This window comes from Miniopterus schreibersii (assembly GCF_964146895.1).
Source record: "Miniopterus schreibersii genome assembly, chromosome: 16".
NCBI classification, from domain to species: domain Eukaryota; kingdom Metazoa; phylum Chordata; class Mammalia; order Chiroptera; family Miniopteridae; genus Miniopterus; species Miniopterus schreibersii.
In genome coordinates this window covers 35,712,141-35,729,680 of record NC_138116.1, presented here as the reverse complement: position 1 = coordinate 35,729,680, position 17,540 = coordinate 35,712,141, and the positions used below count along the sequence as shown (strand labels likewise).

The window sequence follows — 17,540 nt, the reverse complement described above, 5'->3', positions numbered from 1 at the left end:
CTATCCTGCATGGGAGGAAGGTTTCGGAAAAGCTTGCAGAAGATGGCTAGAGGTGGTCCTGAAACCCACCTCTCTTTAAAGTTGGAGCAGAAAATGACCGGGCTCTTGGTCTCGCACAACTACGGCCGCAATTGGCTTTACCCCATCGAATCCCCAGTCTAGGATCCCTCCTCACACCCTCACCCTCATTCCCCACAGGCCTACACCCTCCATCAGATAAGAATTGCTTGGAGCCCCCTGCTTGAGGGGTTAAGCGCGGTGGGAATATGTTGCCTGCCCCCTGAGGGCAGAGGCCAACTTGGCCTAGGTATTCGTCGGACACGGGTAGGAACACATCTTGGGGGCGGGGCCGTTGAAGGGAGGCCGTTGCTGAAAGCGGTCACGTGGTGGAACGTCGGTCACATGATGTGGGCGTCGCGAGAATGGGTGGGCCGGGTCTGGGTCACGTGACATGGGGAGAGGTGGGCGGGGCGCGGGAGGGTGCTCGCGGCGGTGGCAGCGGAGTCCGGGGACTTGGGTTGCTCCCCACGGCCCGCCCCCCTTTCGCCGCCACCGGGTAGACCCCCCCTTCCTCTTGCATCTCGCACTGGGGAGGTCCAGTCCGCGCTCCCCCGTCGGTTTGCGGGTGTGCGCAGGCGCGGCGGGGGCGATTAGCCCAGTTGGGTGGGCGGCGGAGCGGGAGAGAGCGCGGGCGAGACCATGGCGGGCGGCGGCGTGGGGGGCGGTGGTGTCGGGGAGACGAAGGTGATTTACCACCTGGATGAAGAGGAGACTCCCTACCTGGTGAAGATTCCGGTCCCCGCTGAGCGCATCACCCTCGGAGATTTCAAGAGCGTCCTGCAGCGGCCCGCGGGCGCTAAGTACTTTTTCAAGTCCATGGATCAGGATTTCGGGTGAGCGCGAGGCCTATACAGATGGGGGCTGTGCTGGAGTTGATTGGGCAATATTGAGGGGCACAGGTTAGCCTGGGCCATACTGGGATTTTCTGGGCCCTTTGGAGCAGATTGTACTGTGTTGGGGTAGATTGGATATCCCAGGACGGACAAGGTTATGCTTGGACGGAGCCGTAAGAGGAAGACTGGGTTATACTAAATAACTAAACCATAAACCAGATTAGAGAAGATTAGGTTATACTGGAATAGAGTTGAACGCACTGGTTTATTTTGGGATATTCTGGACTGTGCTGAGGTAGATCGATCTATCCTCTAGTAGTTCATTCTGAACAGCCCTATAGCACACAGGGATGTTGTAGGATACTGTGCAATCGCCTGATGTAGATTCGGGTATATTGGGGCAACTTGAGACATTCTGTCCTGTACTAGGGCAGGCAGGATTGTTTTGGGACATTCTAATCTGTACTAATTCAGAGAGTGCTGTATTGGGGTGTTTTAGGCTGCTCCAGAGTAGATCAGGCTGTTCTGGAGAAACTTGGGCCATTCTGGTCTCTATTGGATTGTATTGGTTGACTTCAGTTTGTATTAGGGCCTAGTTTTTATTGGGACACTTAGTACAGGGCAGACAGAGCTCTTAGTGTCTAAGCTAATACAGACAGCTGTATGGGGATATTCTAGTCTGGATTGGTGCAGACAGCTGCATGTGGGGACTTTCTAGCTATGCTAGAATAGATTGGGCTATCCTGGGTAATTTGGGACATTCTGGGACTTTAAATAATACAGAGCAAGCCCTTTTGTGTTTATAATTTTTGGTACTGAACCCTCTGGGTCCTCAACCTCAGCCCTCTCTCTCTTTTTAATCCTCACCTGAGGATGTGTTTTTATCGATTTCAGAGGTAGAAAGCGAGGAAGAGGGAGAGAGAGAAACAATAAAGTGAAAGAGCAACTTTGATCGGTGGCCTTCCATACACACCCTGACCAGGGATCCAACCTGCAACCTAGATTATGTGCCCTGACCAGGAATCAAATCGGCAGCCTTTGGTGCATGGGATGATTGATGCTCCAAGCAGCTGAGCCACCTGGCCATGGCTCAACCTCAGCTCTTGAAGGCAGGCTGAATTAGGCTGGGATAGCCTGGGTTGTAGGAGAGCCGGACTGACTCAGCTCTGTCTAGAAAGATTGTTGGCTATTGGGAAAGTGGTACTGTCTGGGGAGTTACCTTGGATTTAAATCAAGGTACTTTTCTTTGTCAGCAGTGTAATTGAGCAATGTTAAAAACTTTCATGCCTTAATCTCATCTGTGAAATGGAGATGAGTAAAATGATTAGTACAGGTGCATGACACACAGTAAATTCTTGGTCAGTGGTAATTGGCAGTATTGAGTCTTGACTAGTCCATAAACTAAGTTATGGTAATATAGACTGGAATAATTTGGCAGGCTGGGCTGTGCTGAAACAGATTGGTATTATGTTGTGAAGAATCTACATTATGCTGAGACAGATTGGTAGTGACTGGGCTGTGTTTGTCACATTGAAAGCAAATGAGATTAAGTCGGCATATATCCAGGCTTCTAGAACCATATTAGGCTAAAGGGTTAATCAGACAGGTTGTCCTAATTTGGGGGCGAGAGGATGTGTGTGTGTGAGATTCTGTTCAGAGCAGAGAGGCTTATAGTTCATATGTGTATTCCTTTAGTCAACAAGTATTCGTTGATGTTTACGAAGTGTGTGATACTTTGCTTTGTGGCCGGGACATGGTGTTGAATATTAATGATTTCATACGGTGGTTGAGAAGGGGCAAGTCTAGTCCATTGCAAGGAACCCATAGGAGATGTGACCCCCAGGGTTGGTCATTGGAGTCTGTCAGGCAGAGCAGGGTGTATAGGGCAGATGAGGCACAGCGGAATGGGAAGCTGGACCTTCCCTTCCCTTGGGAGCTCTCAGACTAGTGAGGAAGTACCATAATTTGTTCTAATGGGTATTTTTACCTAGGCAAAGACAGTGCACTTGGATAGCTCTCTGAAAGCGAGTTAGAGAAAACTAAAGAAAGCATAAGAGTAAAGTCTTAGGTGAGGACCAAAGATTTTTTTTGGGAAGGTGTGTGAGGAACAGAGTGGAAGTTGGGAGAAGGCTGCTAGCAAGGCTCCTAAGGTTAGATATATATTTGGGGAAACTGGGGTAACCTTAGGCGATGGGATGGCCTTTTAAATTGCATCAAGAAGTTTGAATCAGACTCAAGGAGATCTTTGGAGCAGCATTGAGCCCCTGGGGGCAAGCTGGGGAGAGAAGGAGAAATAAGGAAAGGGAATCTAGTTTTGAAGATATCCTAGGTGTAAGAGCAAAGTGTTTTAGTGTGAGAGAGCAGGACTTGGACAGGGTGGGAGAAAGTCAACATCCTTGAGTTGGATGAAGATTGGGAGAGTCCACCCTAGCTGGTTTGGCTCAGTGGTTAGAGTGCCGGCCCATGGACCAAAGGGTCTCGGGTTTGATTCCTGGTCAAGGGCACCTACCTTGGTTGCAGGCTCAGTCACCAGCCCTGGTCAGTGTTCATGTAGGAGGCAACCAATCGATGTGTCTCTCTCACATCGATGTTTTTTTCTCTCTCTCTCCCCTTCCCTCCTCCCCTCCACTTTCCCCCCAAAAAATTAATGGAAAAATATCTTTAGGTGAGGATTATTTTTTACAAAAGAGATTGAAGAGCCCTTTGGCTCTCTGAGCAAATACCACCTCTGAGCAACACCATGGTGGTGTTGCAAAAACAAGCACCTTATGAAAGGCTGCAGAAAGGGAGCCAAGAAGAAAGGGGTTGATCCATTTCCTAAGAAAGATTGGTATGATGTGAAAGCACCAGCTATGTTCAATATAAGTTATACTGGAAAAAACACTAGTCATGAGAACATAAGGAACCAAAATTGCATCTAATGGTCTCAAGAGTCATGTTTTTGTAGTGAGTCTCGCTGATCTGCAGAATGATGAAGTTGCAATTAGAAATTTCAAGCTAATTACGGAGGATGTTCAGGGCAAAACTGCCTGACCAATTTCCATGGCATAGGTTTTACCATGGAGATAAAATGTGCTCCATGGTAAAAATGGCAGACCACGATTGAAGCTCATGTAGATGTCAAGACTACAGATGGTTATTTGCTTCATTTATTCTGTGTTGGTTTTACTAAAAAACACAATAATAGATTTAGAAGACATCTTATGCTCAGCATCAACAGGTCCACCAAATCTGGAAGATAATGGAAATCATGACCTGAGAGGTGCATACAGATGAAAAAAGTGGTCAATAAATTGATTCCAGATAGCATTGGAAAAGACATAGGAAAGACTTGCCAATCTATTTGTCTGTTCTATGATGTCTTTGTTAGAAAGTCAAAATGCTGAAGAAGCCCAAGTTTGAATTAGGAAAATTTCACAGTGAAGGTAGTAGTTCTGGAAAAGCTACTGGAAGTGAGAGTGGTGCTAAAGTTGAACGAGCTAATGGATATGAGCCCCTATTCCAAGAATCTGTTTAAATGCAGACTTATTGCCCTAGCTGGTTTGACTCAATGGTTAGAGCATTGGACTGCAAACTGAAGGGTTCTGGGTTCGATTGTGGCCAAAGGAACGTACATCTGTTGCAGGCTGGGCCCCGGTCTGGCCGTGTTTCTCTCTCCCTCTCTCCCTCCCTCCCCCCCCCCCCCCACCTTCCACTCCCTGAAAAAACAATGGAAAAAAACCCTTCTGATGAGGATTTAAAATAAATAAATAAATGCAGACTTTTAATGGTGACCGAAAATCCTATTTGAGATTAAAAAAAAATTGGGAGAAACTTTGAATGGGGTTGGGAGTGGAGGGAACTAGTCCAGTCTCACTGACTTTCATCTTGTGTCTCGGCAGGGTGGTGAAGGAAGAAATTTCAGATGACAATGCCCGCCTTCCCTGCTTCAATGGAAGGGTAGTCTCCTGGGTAAGGGGCCCTGGCTGTGAGGGCCCAGTCCCTCCTATATCACCAAGCTCCTCCAAGCCTTAGTCTCGCCTTGTAGCCCAACTCCTGATTAGTTGTTGGAGGCCCTGGCTCTTTGCTTCCCTTCTTCTTTGGAGGGCCAGCTGGGGCCCTTCATCATCCTCTTTCTGGAGCCTCTAATGCTTGCTACTCCTTTTTGTGCTTTTCTACAGGCTCTGTCAGACCCTGTCCCCTTTTCTAGTCCTTTCTCTTATTCCCATCTCATATGCCTCACTTCTCAGTAGAGCCTTTTTTTTTTTTTTTAATCACTTGCACCCTTCTAGCTTGTGTCATCAGATAACCCTCAACTCGAGATAGCTCCCCCAGCCCAGGAGCCTCGGACAGAACTGGCGCCACCAACGCCACCATTACCCGCTTTGCCACCAGAGAGGACCAGTGGCATTGGGGACTCCAGACCTCCATCCTTCCAGTGAGTCCTTGGGATTCTTGAGTCTGGGGAAGGGAAGTGAGGAGGGAATCCAAGCATCTTGGGAGGGAAAGCCAAGGATTTGGAGCTCTGTCCCACTGACTCGGGTTGACATCACCTCTGCCCATCTAGCCCTAATGTGTCCAGCAGCCGGGAAAATCTGGAACCTGAGACAGAAACAGAGTCAGTAGCATCTCTAAGGCGAGAGCGGCCTCGCAGGAGAGACAGCAGTGAGCATGGCGGTGAGGGGGATCGGGCCCTCAGGCTGGGTAGACTGGAGTTGGGAAGGGGTTGGGTCAGACCTAAGGCTTGATGAGGGTAAGCAGCATGAGGTCTGCTTCCTGAAGTTGCTATTCATACTCAGCTGGGGGCCACAGGCCCAGTGGCCCCTCGAGGCTGGAGCGCCACTTGGCGGGGTACGAGAGTTCTTCAACCCTCATGACCAGCGAGCTGGAAAGCACCAGCCTGGGGGACTCTGACGAAGACGACACCATGAGTAGGTATGGCTCCACAGGTATCTCCCCAGGACACTAGACCCTTCTCTTCCCTCCTTCAGCCAATCCTCTCATCTTTCTCTTGGCCCCATGACCACCTCCATGTGCTCCCATCCCAACCTCCTGACAGGTTCAGCAGCTCCACGGAGCAGAGCAGTGCCTCTCGCCTCCTCAAGCGCCACCGGCGGCGGAGGAAACAGCGGCCACCTCGCCTGGAGAGGGTGAGGGGGGTCTCATGGGACAACTGGATCTTGGGGAAGTTGGGGGCCTGGGCCTTGGTTTAGTGGGTACAAGGACACAGACAATCCCAGACTTGTCCCTGGGTTGTTAAAGGCAGTCTAGTTCCTTCCCTTTCCCTCCACAGACCTCATCCTTCAGCAGTGTTACTGATTCCACCATGTCTCTCAACATCATCACAGTCACACTCAACATGGGTATGGAGGGAGCCGGGGCCGGGGGGGGGTTGGAGACCTGGTCTCCAGGGCTCGGGGCTCATGTGGCTTGGGCTTCTCCTCGTCACATGGACTCCTTCCACAGAGAAGTACAACTTCCTGGGCATCTCCATTGTGGGCCAAAGCAATGAGCGGGGAGACGGGGGCATCTACATCGGCTCCATCATGAAGGGTGGGGCCGTGGCAGCTGATGGGCGCATCGAGCCAGGGGACATGCTTTTGCAGGTGTGCTGGGGCAGGGCACTTGGGCAGGGGCTCTCAGCCTCTCCCACCCTGCCTCTGACCCACTTCCCCTCACTTCAGGTGAATGACATGAACTTTGAGAACATGAGCAACGACGACGCGGTGCGGGTGCTGAGAGACATTGTGCATAAGCCAGGGTGAGCCTCTGAGTTGGTCTCAGGTCCTCAGTCCTCTTGTCTTTGCCTTTTCACCTTTTTGTTTCATAATTTTAAGAAGCAGTGAAACAACACTCATCTAAAAAGTACATAAAACGTAATGTAATGAGTAATTCTAGAGTGAATGAGTACCTCTGTCACCACTGCCTAGATCAGAGGTGAGGAACGTCCAGCCTGTGGCCCATATACAGCCCGAGAAATCATTTGGTCTGGCCCTGCCAAGGCCTCACCAAAGAGAAGCAGTTCCAGCCATCACATTAGGGATGAGTTAATTAAATACCTGACCAAATTTAGCAGGCTAATTTTTAAGTTGATAATTTTATATCGCCTGCAAATGATATTATAAGTATCCAAATGGCCCTTGGCAGAAAAAAGGTTCCTCAATCCTGGCCTAGGTCATGAAATAGAAGACTGCTGATACCCCAAAAGTTCCCCCCAGCCCAGTATCCTTTCTGGCTCCCACCCTCCTCACTTCCCCCAGGGGTAGTCACTCCTGATTCTTCAGTCATCACTGTGACAAAATGTTCCCTTGGTAGTTTTGCCACCCATAAAAGTATCCTTGGACAGTGTGGTTTCATTTTACCTGTTTGGGGGCTTTTTCTGAATGGAACTGTACAGTGTATACTCTGTTGTCTGACTCAGTATGTTTTTGAGTTATCCATGTTGGTGAGTCACCCACATTGTGCATGGAGCCTTCCACGCTCACCTTCTGGGGTCCAGCCATGTCTGTGCTCTTTTCTTCTCTCCCTCTTTCTGTCCCTCAGCCCGTTCTCTTTCCAGGCCTCCGCCCTCCTGAGGCCTCTCCACACCCTACTTGACTGGCTTCTCTTCCCCACAGCCCCATCGTGCTGACTGTGGCCAAGTGCTGGGATCCCTCTCCCCAGGCCTATTTCACTCTCCCCCGAAGTGAGTGATTCTCAGGAGGGCCTGCAGCTGAGAGGACGGGAGAGCAGGGCTGGGTCCCAAGGCTACTGGGACTGGGTGGAAGAAGGTCAAATTTGAGTCAGGGAGGGACAGGGATGGCTCTCTGGGACTAGGAAGTGATCATCTTGGTGGTTTTCTCTGTCCTAGATGAGCCCATCCAACCAATTGACCCCGCTGCCTGGGTCTCCCACTCCGCAGCACTAACTGGCACCTTCCCAGCCTATCCAGGCTCCTCGTCCATGAGCACCATTACATCTGGGTCCTCTTTGCCTGATGGTGAGTCCCTAGGCCACCTCATCCCCCTTTCCCAGAAGGCCGCAGTGTTGTGACCCCATCGCTGCTTGGGAGTGGGCTCTGCCTCTGATTCCTTACTTCTCCTCTATCAGGCTGTGAGGGCCGAGGTCTCTCCATCCATACAGACATGGCATCTGTGACCAAGGCCATGGCATCTCCAGAGTCTGGACTGGAAGTTCGGGACCGCATGTGGCTCAAGATCACCATCCCTAATGCCTTTCTGGGTATGGCTGGGTCCTGGGCAGGTGGCATGGGAAGGGGGGGAGGAGGAGGAGGAGGAGGAGGAGGAAGAGGAGGAGGCCGGAGCTGGGAATGGCTGAGGTCAGGGGTAAACAGAAGTCAGGGAGAACTGAGGCCTTTTTCTGCTCTGGGTGATCCCAGGTTCGGATGTGGTCGATTGGCTCTACCATCATGTGGAGGGCTTTCCTGAGCGGCGGGAGGCCCGAAAGTATGCCAGCGGGCTGCTCAAGGCGGGCCTTATCCGGCACACCGTAAACAAGATCACTTTCTCTGAGCAGTGCTATTATGTCTTTGGAGACCTCAGTGGCGGCTGTGAGAGTTGTGAGTGCCTCTCTCTAACCCCAGACCTTGTCCAGAAACCAGCCAATGTCACCATGGAACATTGAGCAATATGTGCCCTGCACGGGCTGATGACATAAGTTGGGGCTAACATCCACAGTGTTCTGCTGGACAAGCTGTGCACCAGGCACGGCTATGTCTGCTAGGGGCAGAAGTGCCTTTTCCTGAATGTCATAAAAGAGTATGGGACTTGTGGCAGCCCTGGCTGATTTCCTGCCCTGATAGCAGTGGCAGGTGGGGAATTTCCTGTTAGAGGCCCTGGTTTTAACACTCATCATGGATGGTTCTGGGGAAATGGTTCCCAGTTCCTCTTCATCCAATGTCTTGGTGTCCTGGCCCCTTAAAGCAGTGACTCTTACTCTCCTCTCTTTCCAGATCTAGTCAATCTGTCTCTGAACGATAATGACGGCTCCAGTGGGGCTTCGGACCAGGACACCTTGGCTCCTCTCCCTGGGGCCACCCCCTGGCCCCTGCTGCCCACCTTCCCCTACCAGTACCCAGCCCCACACCCATACAGCCCTCAGCCTCCACCCTACCATGAGCTCTCTTCCTACACCTATGGTGGAGGCAGTGCCAGCAGCCAGCACAGTGAAGGTAAGTAACTGCCAGATACCAATACATTTGTGGGTAGGGGGCATGGGAAACCAGGGTGGAAAGGCAGGAGTAGGGGCTAGGGAGGTTGAGGGACCCTGGGCTAGGGCTCAGTTGCCCCCCTCCCCTCTCCCCCAACAGGGAGCCGGAGCAGTGGGTCCACACGAAGCGATGGGGGGGCAGGGCGCACAGGGAGGCCTGAGGAGCGGGCCCCTGAGTCCAAGTCTGGCAGCGGCAGTGAGTCCGAGCTCTCCAGCCGGGGGGGCAGCCTTCGGCGGGGTGGGGAACCTGGTGGGACTGGTGATGGGGGCCCTCCCCCTTCCAGGAGCTCATCAGGGGGTGCTCCCAATCTCAGAACCCACCCAGGGCTTCATCCCTATGGACCACCCCCTGGTATGGCCCTCCCCTATAACCCCATGATGGTGGTCATGATGCCTCCCCCCCCCCCTCCTGTCCCTCCAGCAGTACAGCCCCCAGGGGCCCCTCCAGTCAGAGACCTAGGTTCAGTGCCCCCAGAGCTGACAGCCAGCCGCCAAAGCTTCCACATGGCCATGGGCAACCCCAGTGAGTTCTTTGTGGATGTCATGTAGAACCAACAGTGTCCCATGTTGAATCTCCACCCTTGGCCTCTCCAGTCAGTGCCTGGTACTCCTGTGATTGGGTGTCTGTCAGTTATGTGCTCGTTACTCCTCCAGTGGTGCCTGGGTGCCTAGGCTCAGCCTGTCCTGTGGCTGCTGCCTACTGTGAGGTTACCACTGTGACTCTTGCCAGCAGTGCCTGGTTCCTTCCCCTTTCCTCAGGGGTGTACAAGGGACCTTTGGTTATTTTTAGCTTTTTTTTTTTTTTTTGTAAGCCTTTTTCGGGATTAAAATAGATTTTTCTACATTTTTTAGGCTATTTTTTTAGTAGGTATTTCTCTTTTATATGAAGAACCCCTGTCTCCTGGGCCCCTTCTTTTAACCCCAAAATGTGACCTCATTTGCCCAGTCAGCTCTGACCTGCTACCCTGGAAGGAAGAGAGGGGTTGGTCACCCTTGACAGCAGTCAAAGGAAGCTGGGGTATTTGGTATTTGGGGGCCATATAGCTGCTTTTGTTACTCTATTTATTTTAGTCACTTGTATAAAACACCAAATAAAGCAATAGGGGCAAACTCCCTACGCCTTTGGCTCCTTTCTTTGGGAGGGAGGCAGACAGCAAGGGAAAGGACTCAGACACAGTAGCAAAGCATGACTTGTTAGACTATTTGTAAGGCAGTGAATGCTCCCTCTGAGAGCAGGCATAGTACTGGGGCCCCTTCAAGGGAGAACCAGGACCCACAGGAAAGGGGCCTGGGATTTAGCTTAAGAAAAGGCACATTCCTGGCCAGGCCCTGGCTGGGAGTACTCAGAAGCCAAGGGGGTTGCTGGTGACCACGCCACCCTGCTCCACCAAGGCCTTGGAGATGCCTTTGAAGTTACGGAAGAGCTCCTGCTGCTGGGGGTCAGACTGCAGAGCAGCCATGTTCTCCCGGATCCGGGCTGCAGCCTGGGGAGAGGGAAGGAGGGGATCAGGACTGTGCCTTGAGCCCCCCACCTGCTCTTGACAACCCTGAATCTCACCTCAATACACCAGCTGTCACAGAGCATTTTCTCATGCTGGGCTGTGGGGTGGCCCTCACTCAGGGATCTTGAGGCCCTGGTGGGAAGCAGGAGACAAATCAGGGCTGTAACCCTGGCCCAGGAACCCCCTGCAGCTCAGACCTCCCATACTGCCTCCTCACCTGGAAAGAACCACCACCATGGCATAGAGGTCAATGGCACTGTCTGCCAGGCGCTGCAGCACAAACTGTTCATCTGTCAGGTAGATGGAATGGGGGGAGGGGTGTCAGTCGGAGGGAGAGGAAAAGGAGGGGGGTGGGGTGGGGAAGGGCTCACTCACTGACAATCTCCTTTTTGTGTTTTATCAGCTTGGCCTCCACCACAGTGGCAAACTGCTCCAGAGCCTGCGTTGCCTAAAGAGGAAGGTGCCCAGGGCTCAGAGAGGGACACAGCCCCATCAGCTCTTGATTCAGGCTGCCCCCCACCCACCCAAGCTTTGACTTCTTACCAGTTCACCACTCCGACTCAAGTCAGGATGGATGATTCCACTGAGACTCAGGCCACTGCCCAGTCCTGCCCGCCTTAGAGGGAAGGGGGAAGTGATTGGTTAGTTGCCATACGCTGCCCTGCCCTGCCCTGCCCTGGCCCCTAAGCTTACCGCCTCAGCTGTTTGCCTGCCTCTCCTAGCAGGAGGCCAGCATTCCCAAAAGGATTCTTTAGAGCTTTGCCAAGCCCAGAGAGTTCCTTTCCTTTGTCCTGTGGGGAGGAGGGTCCAATAGTCAGGATTCCCTGTCTTTCCCACCTCCTCCCCTCAGTTCTCCTCTTTCTTACCATACAGCCCTGCAGAGCCACAAACAGCCGGAGAATATCATTCGTTCCCTCAAAGATCCGAAAGATGCGAAGATCTCGGAGCACACGCTCTACCCCAGGCTCCTAGCACAGGGAAAGATAAATCATAGGCCCCTGTTGAGATGTGTCAGCCTACTCCTCCCAGCCCAACTGGCTACCAAGGGCCAAGAACCATCATGTACCTTCATGAAGCCCATGCCCCCCATGATTTGTATGCACTCATCTGTCACCTTCCAGGCTGCCTCCTAGGGACAAAGAACCATGTAAGATTGGTTTTGGAGCCGAGCTTCAGAACTGGGCTCTCCCTCTTTGCAGGCCTGTAACTTTACCGAGCCAAAGATTTTGCTGATGGCGGCCTCTATCTGGAAGTCCGTGGATCCTTGGTCCATGTTGGCACTCACCATGTAAGCCATGGACTGAGGTTGCATGGTTGGGACATGAGAATGAAAATGGTTGCATCAGATTTGACCTGATCGCCCCAATCTGCAAGACCAGACCTTCCCCAGCTCCCTGCGGCCCTTGCCTTCCCCTCCTAATTCCACGTCAGGCATGTTGAAATATTTGACCCTGAGTCAGTTCATCGAGGGCTTTTAGTCATTTCACTTCTTGAAAGGGGTAAAGAGGTAAGCATGGGCTTGGGGGCAGAATAAACTTCAGGTACCTCTAGAAAGCAACTCAGCAGAACAGCATGGCTCTCCCTCTTCAGCAGCTGAGCTGACTATGCCTCCCCGCATCCCCTAGGGCATTGGTGTAAAGCTGGAGACCCACTGCCCCAGGTGCTGCTGGGGGTTATAGTCTGACGCAACTGGGAAGGCGGCCATAGGAGAGAAACATGGGAGGACACTCACCTCTGTCACATACTGCAGCATAGCCATCCGGGCCAGCTTTTCCTGGATCAGCCCGAAGTTGTGAATTTTCTCCCCAAACTGGGTACGATTAGCAGCATGATCCACCTGGAAGAGGGCACCTGTGTCCCACTATTTCTCTAGTCCTCCCCAGGAGAGGGGCTGGGCTGGGCTGGGCTGGGAGGGCTGGGCTTTGGCCACAATCAAGAAGAGTTCAGTCTAGGCTAGATGGGAGACCTAAGCTATCTGGAGGTCTGGATTTGCTGGTGGGGAAGGGGTCTCTGGTGGAGGGGTTGCCTACAAGGGAACAGGGACACGTGGGAAGGGGGAAAATGGGATTTAGATTTAGGCTATCTAGGGACTAAAGCAGGGTACTCACCGCCTTAGCAATGATGCCTTTCATGGTGCCTGCAAGAGCCGCAGCCATGCCAAACCTTCCATTGTTGAGAATGTGCATGGCGACCTTGAAGCCGCCTCCCACCTCACCCAGCACGTTTTCTGATGGCACCCGTACTCCATCAAAGTATACCTCTGCTGTGTTGGAGGCCTTGATGCCCATTTTCTTCTCAGGGGGCCCACTGTGACAGGGCAGAGAAGCAGAGGTGTGTTCAAGTTGCAGGGAATACTGTCCCTTCATTCCTGTGAACCTGGGAGAAACTACACTCCCAGCCTGCAGACAACAGCTCTCTGCATGCCCAGAGGGCTGAAGAGGCCTGGCTCTGTCCTGTCCTGCCCTGTGCTGGACTTGCTGGTTGCTATAGCCAAAGCTTTAGGTCAGTTCCATTTGTTTTAGTCCTAAAGGAACACACTGTCCAGCTGTGTTGTCTTTTGCATACATCCCTAGGGTGACCTATAACAGCCATCTGCCCCACAGCTCAGTACTGCCATCTCTGGCTCAACCCTTTTCCTCCCCCCCCAAACCCACTCACTGGGTAACACCTCCAAAACTTCTCTCCACCACAAAAGCTGTGATCTTCTCCTTCACAGCCCCTGTGGCTGCATCTGTAACTGGTGTCTTGGCAAAGACTGTGAAGATTTCTGCCAAGCCCCCATTACTGTGGAAAAATGAGGGCAGTCAGGGCATGGGGGACAGAGCAGTGTGGCCTGGAATTGGACAGAGGTGGAGAGGAGGGAAGAAATGGGAGTAAGATTGCCTGATCCAAATCTTGCTTCCATTGAGGGTATAGTATTTTCCACAGGGACTTGGCACAGCTGAGGTTCGGATGGAGGCTGCATCTGACCCACTGGAGGGCTCCGTTAGACAGAAAGCTGCTATAGTCTCCCCTGTTGGGCAGAAAGCTCATTTACACTGGGCCCATTGCTGGGTCTTGATGGGCCTGAAGGCCCCTCAGTGCTCCCCCCCCCCCAACACCTCAGGCAACATTCAGTTTCTTCCCATTTGCCTACCAGCACTGTCATGCCTTCCAAAAATCTCTGTCAACCAACACACCCCATAGTAGCACTGGCTTAATTTGTGCCAAGCCCAGGACACCCTTAATCTCTGGGGCTACAGTAGGCCTGCCTTACCTGATGCCAGTTTGGGGAGGTATTTTTCTTTCTGGGCCTTTGTGCCAAAGAGCAGGATGCCTTTGAAACCGATGCTTTGGTGGGCCCCCAGGGTGATTCCCACACCAAGGTCGTGCATGCCCACGATCTCCACCAAGCGGGCGTACTGAAGGGGAAGCAGGCATCTAGGGCTGTAACTGGCCACGCAGACCTGCCCTTAGTAAGAAAGATGGGCAACGGGGCAGGGCCCAACCTGGGCATTCCCAGGGGAGAGGAAGTGGGACCATGGTAAAGAAGGCCACTGGCTGGCTGGTGGCCATTCCAGGTCTTGATGGCTTTTCTCCTACCTGTTAAGCAGTCCTTATAGATTCATTAGGATTTAGGAACTTGAGTGAGATCCATGGTCCTAACCGACTGTATGTAGTTTGGTGTTGTGTTTGGAGGGGTTGTATACACAACACAGGCCCCCAGAGCAGTTGCTTGGCAGAGACCTTAGCCCCAGTGGTGAGGGAGGAGCTAAACCTGTCAAGCTGAGTAGACTGGGACCTGGATATTGGGGAGTCACTAGGGAGCTCCCTCACCTGGGTGTTGCAGAGGCCGACGCCACCCAATTCACTGGGCACTTGCAGACCAAAGGCTCCCAGCTCCTTGAGGCCCTGTATAGTGGTCTCCTCCACCTGCTCCATCATGTCATTCTTGGCAGGATCGTTCACCTCCTGGGGAAGGCACAGGATCCCACAAAGCAGGCTCCTTTAAAGGTCCTTAACGTCTCTCCCACCCCATTAGGGACCAAGCTCTCTATCCCAACGCCCCCCCCCCCCCCCCCCCCCAGTTATTCCTTACCTCGAAGAAACGGGACACAGGCCCCACCAACTCTTTGAGAAACTGTGTCTGCTCCTCGTTGAGCACTGCCGGGCAGCAGAGACAGGTCAGGCCAGATGATCAGGGGAACCTGCCCTGTCCCCACTCAGCTCTGACTACCCCTTCCCTTACCTGATGGGTACGGGAACACCTGATCTATGGTGAGCTGGCCCTTGAACATCCCCACAGCAAAGGACTTAGATTCCTGTGACAGGAGAAGGGGGTTTCAGGGAAGGTGGCTGGGGTGGGTCTGCCCCTGACTTATCTCTTCCCGGCCGGGGCCACATACCGCCTTGGCCGGTTTTTCTCTGGTCGAAGCCTCAGAGGAGAGCGAATCTGACTTGTCCAGAACCGCCTAGGAAAAGGGATAGTTAGCTCGGCGGGGGAAGGGGCTGCGGAAATGCCAAGGAGAGCTGAGGTAAAGAACTAGGTGCCCGGAAGGACAGACCCAACGACCTTTCACCTAGTTTCAGCCCCAGGGCACCCTGACCTGCCCTTTCCCCTACTTTCGGTGCCAGACCGGTCAGCAGGTGACTGGCATCAAGAGGGAGACCCCTATCGGTGGGGGCAGGGAGGTGGGAGCCCAAGCGGACGCCCACCCCCGCCCCGCCAAGGCCGCTGTCACTTACTTACCTGAGCGGCCCCACTCGCATAGGGTCGTCCGGCAGGGCAGGGCCAGGGCCAGGCCTGCCCCAGGAGAGCACAGGACCGCGAGCTGCGGGGAGTGGAGGGTCAGTCCTAGCCCAGTCCCCAGGCCCGCTTCCCGCATCCCTGCTGGCATACACACACCTTCCGCCCCCCAACCTCAGCAGCTGCCGCCCCACGCTCGGGGCCCTCCTCGCCGCCTGCATCTCTGAACCGCTCCAGCCGCCGCTGCCTTGAGCGCTGACCTCGCGCTCTGGTTCCGTCTGCCAAAGTCTGGGTCCCCCAACCCCTGACTCATTCTCCACAATGCACCGGGAGGCGGGCGGAGCTTCCGGCCGCCGGGGCATGCTGGGAGTTGTAGTTTCAGAGCACCCCCCCATCCCCCTCCCGTATTCTGGTTGACCTAGGGTGATCTCCAAACGTCCCTTGTCTCCCCCAAATTTCTTCATCCCACCTGTCCGAACTAGAGTGTAGCCCTCAGAAGGGGTGATGGGATACGCCAGGACTAAAGAGGGAGCAGCTTAGGCACCTGCAGCCAGCGGAATGGGGGATGCACTGAAAGGAGGCCTTCCCAGGTGGAGTTAGAAAGGAAAGGTGGGAAGGGAGAAGTGTAAGATAGAAACAAGAGGCAGAGGCACGGAAAGACTGTTCTTTGGTATGCCTCGTGAAATTCACAAAAGGGAGGGAAATGGTGGGGTAGGGGACTCAAGCTCAGGTGTGAGTGTCCCAAGCATATTCTCCTGAGACTAGGTATCACTAACTCGGGAAACACTAAAATTTTCACTGTAGGAAGAACCTCCCCTTCTCTCTTGGGGTTCACTGCCTCCCCTTTAGGCCTCTGAGACCTTCCTCAACATCTACCTCTCTCTGTCGGCCTTCTGTTTCTTCCAGACACATGTGCTCAGGCTAGACCTCCAGGCAGATGGAGCTGTCCCGGGATTGAGAGGAACTGTAGGAATTCTCATGTCTCTCCCCTCTCCTACATTTCTCTAGCCCTGGGTCAAGAAGTCCCAGGTGGCCCTGGCCAGTGTGGCTCTGTTGGAGCATCATCCCCTGCACCAAAGGATGGTGGGTTTGAGTCCCCACTAGGTGTGGGAGGAGGCCTTTGATTGATGTTTCTCTCTCATATTGATGTTTCTTTTTCTCTCCTTTCCTCTCTCTAAAAATCAATTTTTAAAATAGGTCCTAAGTAATTTATGCCCCTCTTTCTGCCATTCCCACTGGGGATGGGCTCAAGGGAAGAGAGAGAACTGGGCTCAGCTTCCTTTATTTTTAAGCTATTGGAGCCTCCTAGGGGATAACCCTCTTCCTCAGTCTCTTAGGAAAGTGTAGCTAAGTTGTGCCTGGCTTTGGGGAGAAGGGGCCAGGGTGTGTGGTGGTGGTGCCTGGAGACCTGGAGAAGAATGAGACATTTGGTTGTTTCAGAGTGCTGCTTTACCTGTCAGCTAGAATTGGGTAGGGAGAAAGCTCAGCTCCAATCCTGGAGGATTAATTAGGGAGATTAAAGTGAGAGAAGAGAGAGATGTCTGAGACACCAAGAGGTGAAAAACAGGAGTCCTTGTGGAGGAGAGGCCTGGGGGTGGAATGGGGGGGCTGATACTCTTGGGATCCTTCCTGAACCTTTCCATAGAGTTGGGGGTGAAAGGGCAAAGGCTGCAAAGACAAGGTGAGTGAGTGCATTGGTCTCTCTGTCTCTTTCTTGTCCCAATCCACCCTCACTTGCATTTCACCAGCTCCCAGGTCAGCCCTCTGGATCCTGGCCCCCCCACTATTACGATGGGCACCCCCTCTCCTCACAGTACTGCACAGTGACCTTTTCCAGGCCTTGCTTGGTGAGTAGTCTCCCAATTTTCCGAGGAACAGTGATGTAAAGGGCTGGCCTGGACCAGTGAGGGCAATTACTGAACTTGAGGGCTGGTTGGGAGCCTGGAGATGATGTGTTCCAAGCAGGAACCTCATGCAGGGGTCACCCCCCCCCCCCCCAGTGTTCCTCCTCAGCGTCCACCCGCTTTGGCTGGAGGAGCTCCTTTCTTATTAGGCAGCAGGAGGCAAGGTGATGGCTGGGGTGGCCAGAGAGGCAGGGAGTGGGGGAGAGTAACTCAGTGCTGTTCCCTTTGTCAGACATCCTGGACTATTATGAGGCTTCCATCTCAGAGACTCAGGTAGGTAAGGGGGCCGAGAATGAGGGCCTAGCTTCCTGAGGGAGAGGGCAAGGCT

General features: G+C 53.1%; 2 protein-coding genes and 1 pseudogene across 5 annotated transcripts; 2 read left to right on the top strand and 1 right to left on the bottom strand.

Annotated features, from left to right (window-relative positions):
- Positions 1-463: 463 nt before the first annotated feature.
- Positions 464-10,193, top strand: DVL2 (dishevelled segment polarity protein 2). 2 transcript variants are annotated; one of them, XM_081161411.1, is made up of 15 exons: positions 464-893; positions 4,775-4,844; positions 5,165-5,310; positions 5,440-5,537; positions 5,672-5,807; positions 5,932-6,022; positions 6,166-6,235; positions 6,339-6,478; positions 6,557-6,633; positions 7,490-7,557; positions 7,723-7,851; positions 7,962-8,093; positions 8,251-8,430; positions 8,824-9,042; positions 9,181-10,193. In XM_081161411.1, exons 1-15 carry the CDS (start codon positions 700-702, stop codon positions 9,627-9,629), a joined length of 2,199 nt encoding a protein of 732 aa, XP_081017537.1. In that variant the 5' UTR covers positions 464-699; the 3' UTR covers positions 9,630-10,193. The 2 variants fall into 2 exon arrangements, with proteins under 2 accessions (XP_081017537.1, XP_081017536.1); XM_081161410.1 differs by having other exon boundaries at positions 5,440-5,549.
- Positions 2,798-4,410, top strand: LOC308568751 (small ribosomal subunit protein eS1 pseudogene; annotated as a pseudogene). The gene is made up of 2 exons: positions 2,798-2,840; positions 3,627-4,410. The product of its transcript is annotated as a small ribosomal subunit protein eS1 pseudogene (transcript).
- Positions 10,194-10,260: 67 nt separating the features above from the next.
- ACADVL (acyl-CoA dehydrogenase very long chain) lies at positions 10,261-15,654 on the bottom strand. 2 transcript variants are annotated; one of them, XM_081161413.1, is made up of 20 exons: positions 15,468-15,654; positions 15,312-15,393; positions 14,968-15,033; positions 14,811-14,883; positions 14,661-14,725; positions 14,399-14,533; positions 13,839-13,983; positions 13,466-13,595; positions 13,241-13,366; positions 12,691-12,889; positions 12,315-12,419; positions 11,796-11,882; positions 11,649-11,711; positions 11,449-11,550; positions 11,276-11,373; positions 11,126-11,198; positions 10,958-11,030; positions 10,800-10,872; positions 10,639-10,714; positions 10,261-10,564 (listed from the first exon to the last, which is right to left on the bottom strand). In XM_081161413.1, the coding sequence occupies exons 1-20, from the start codon at positions 15,527-15,529 to the stop codon at positions 10,424-10,426; spliced, it is 1,974 nt and encodes a 657-aa protein (XP_081017539.1). In that variant the 5' UTR covers positions 15,530-15,654; the 3' UTR covers positions 10,261-10,423. The 2 variants fall into 2 exon arrangements, with proteins under 2 accessions (XP_081017539.1, XP_081017540.1); XM_081161414.1 differs by having other exon boundaries at positions 15,483-15,627.
- Positions 15,655-17,540: the final 1,886 nt, after the last annotated feature.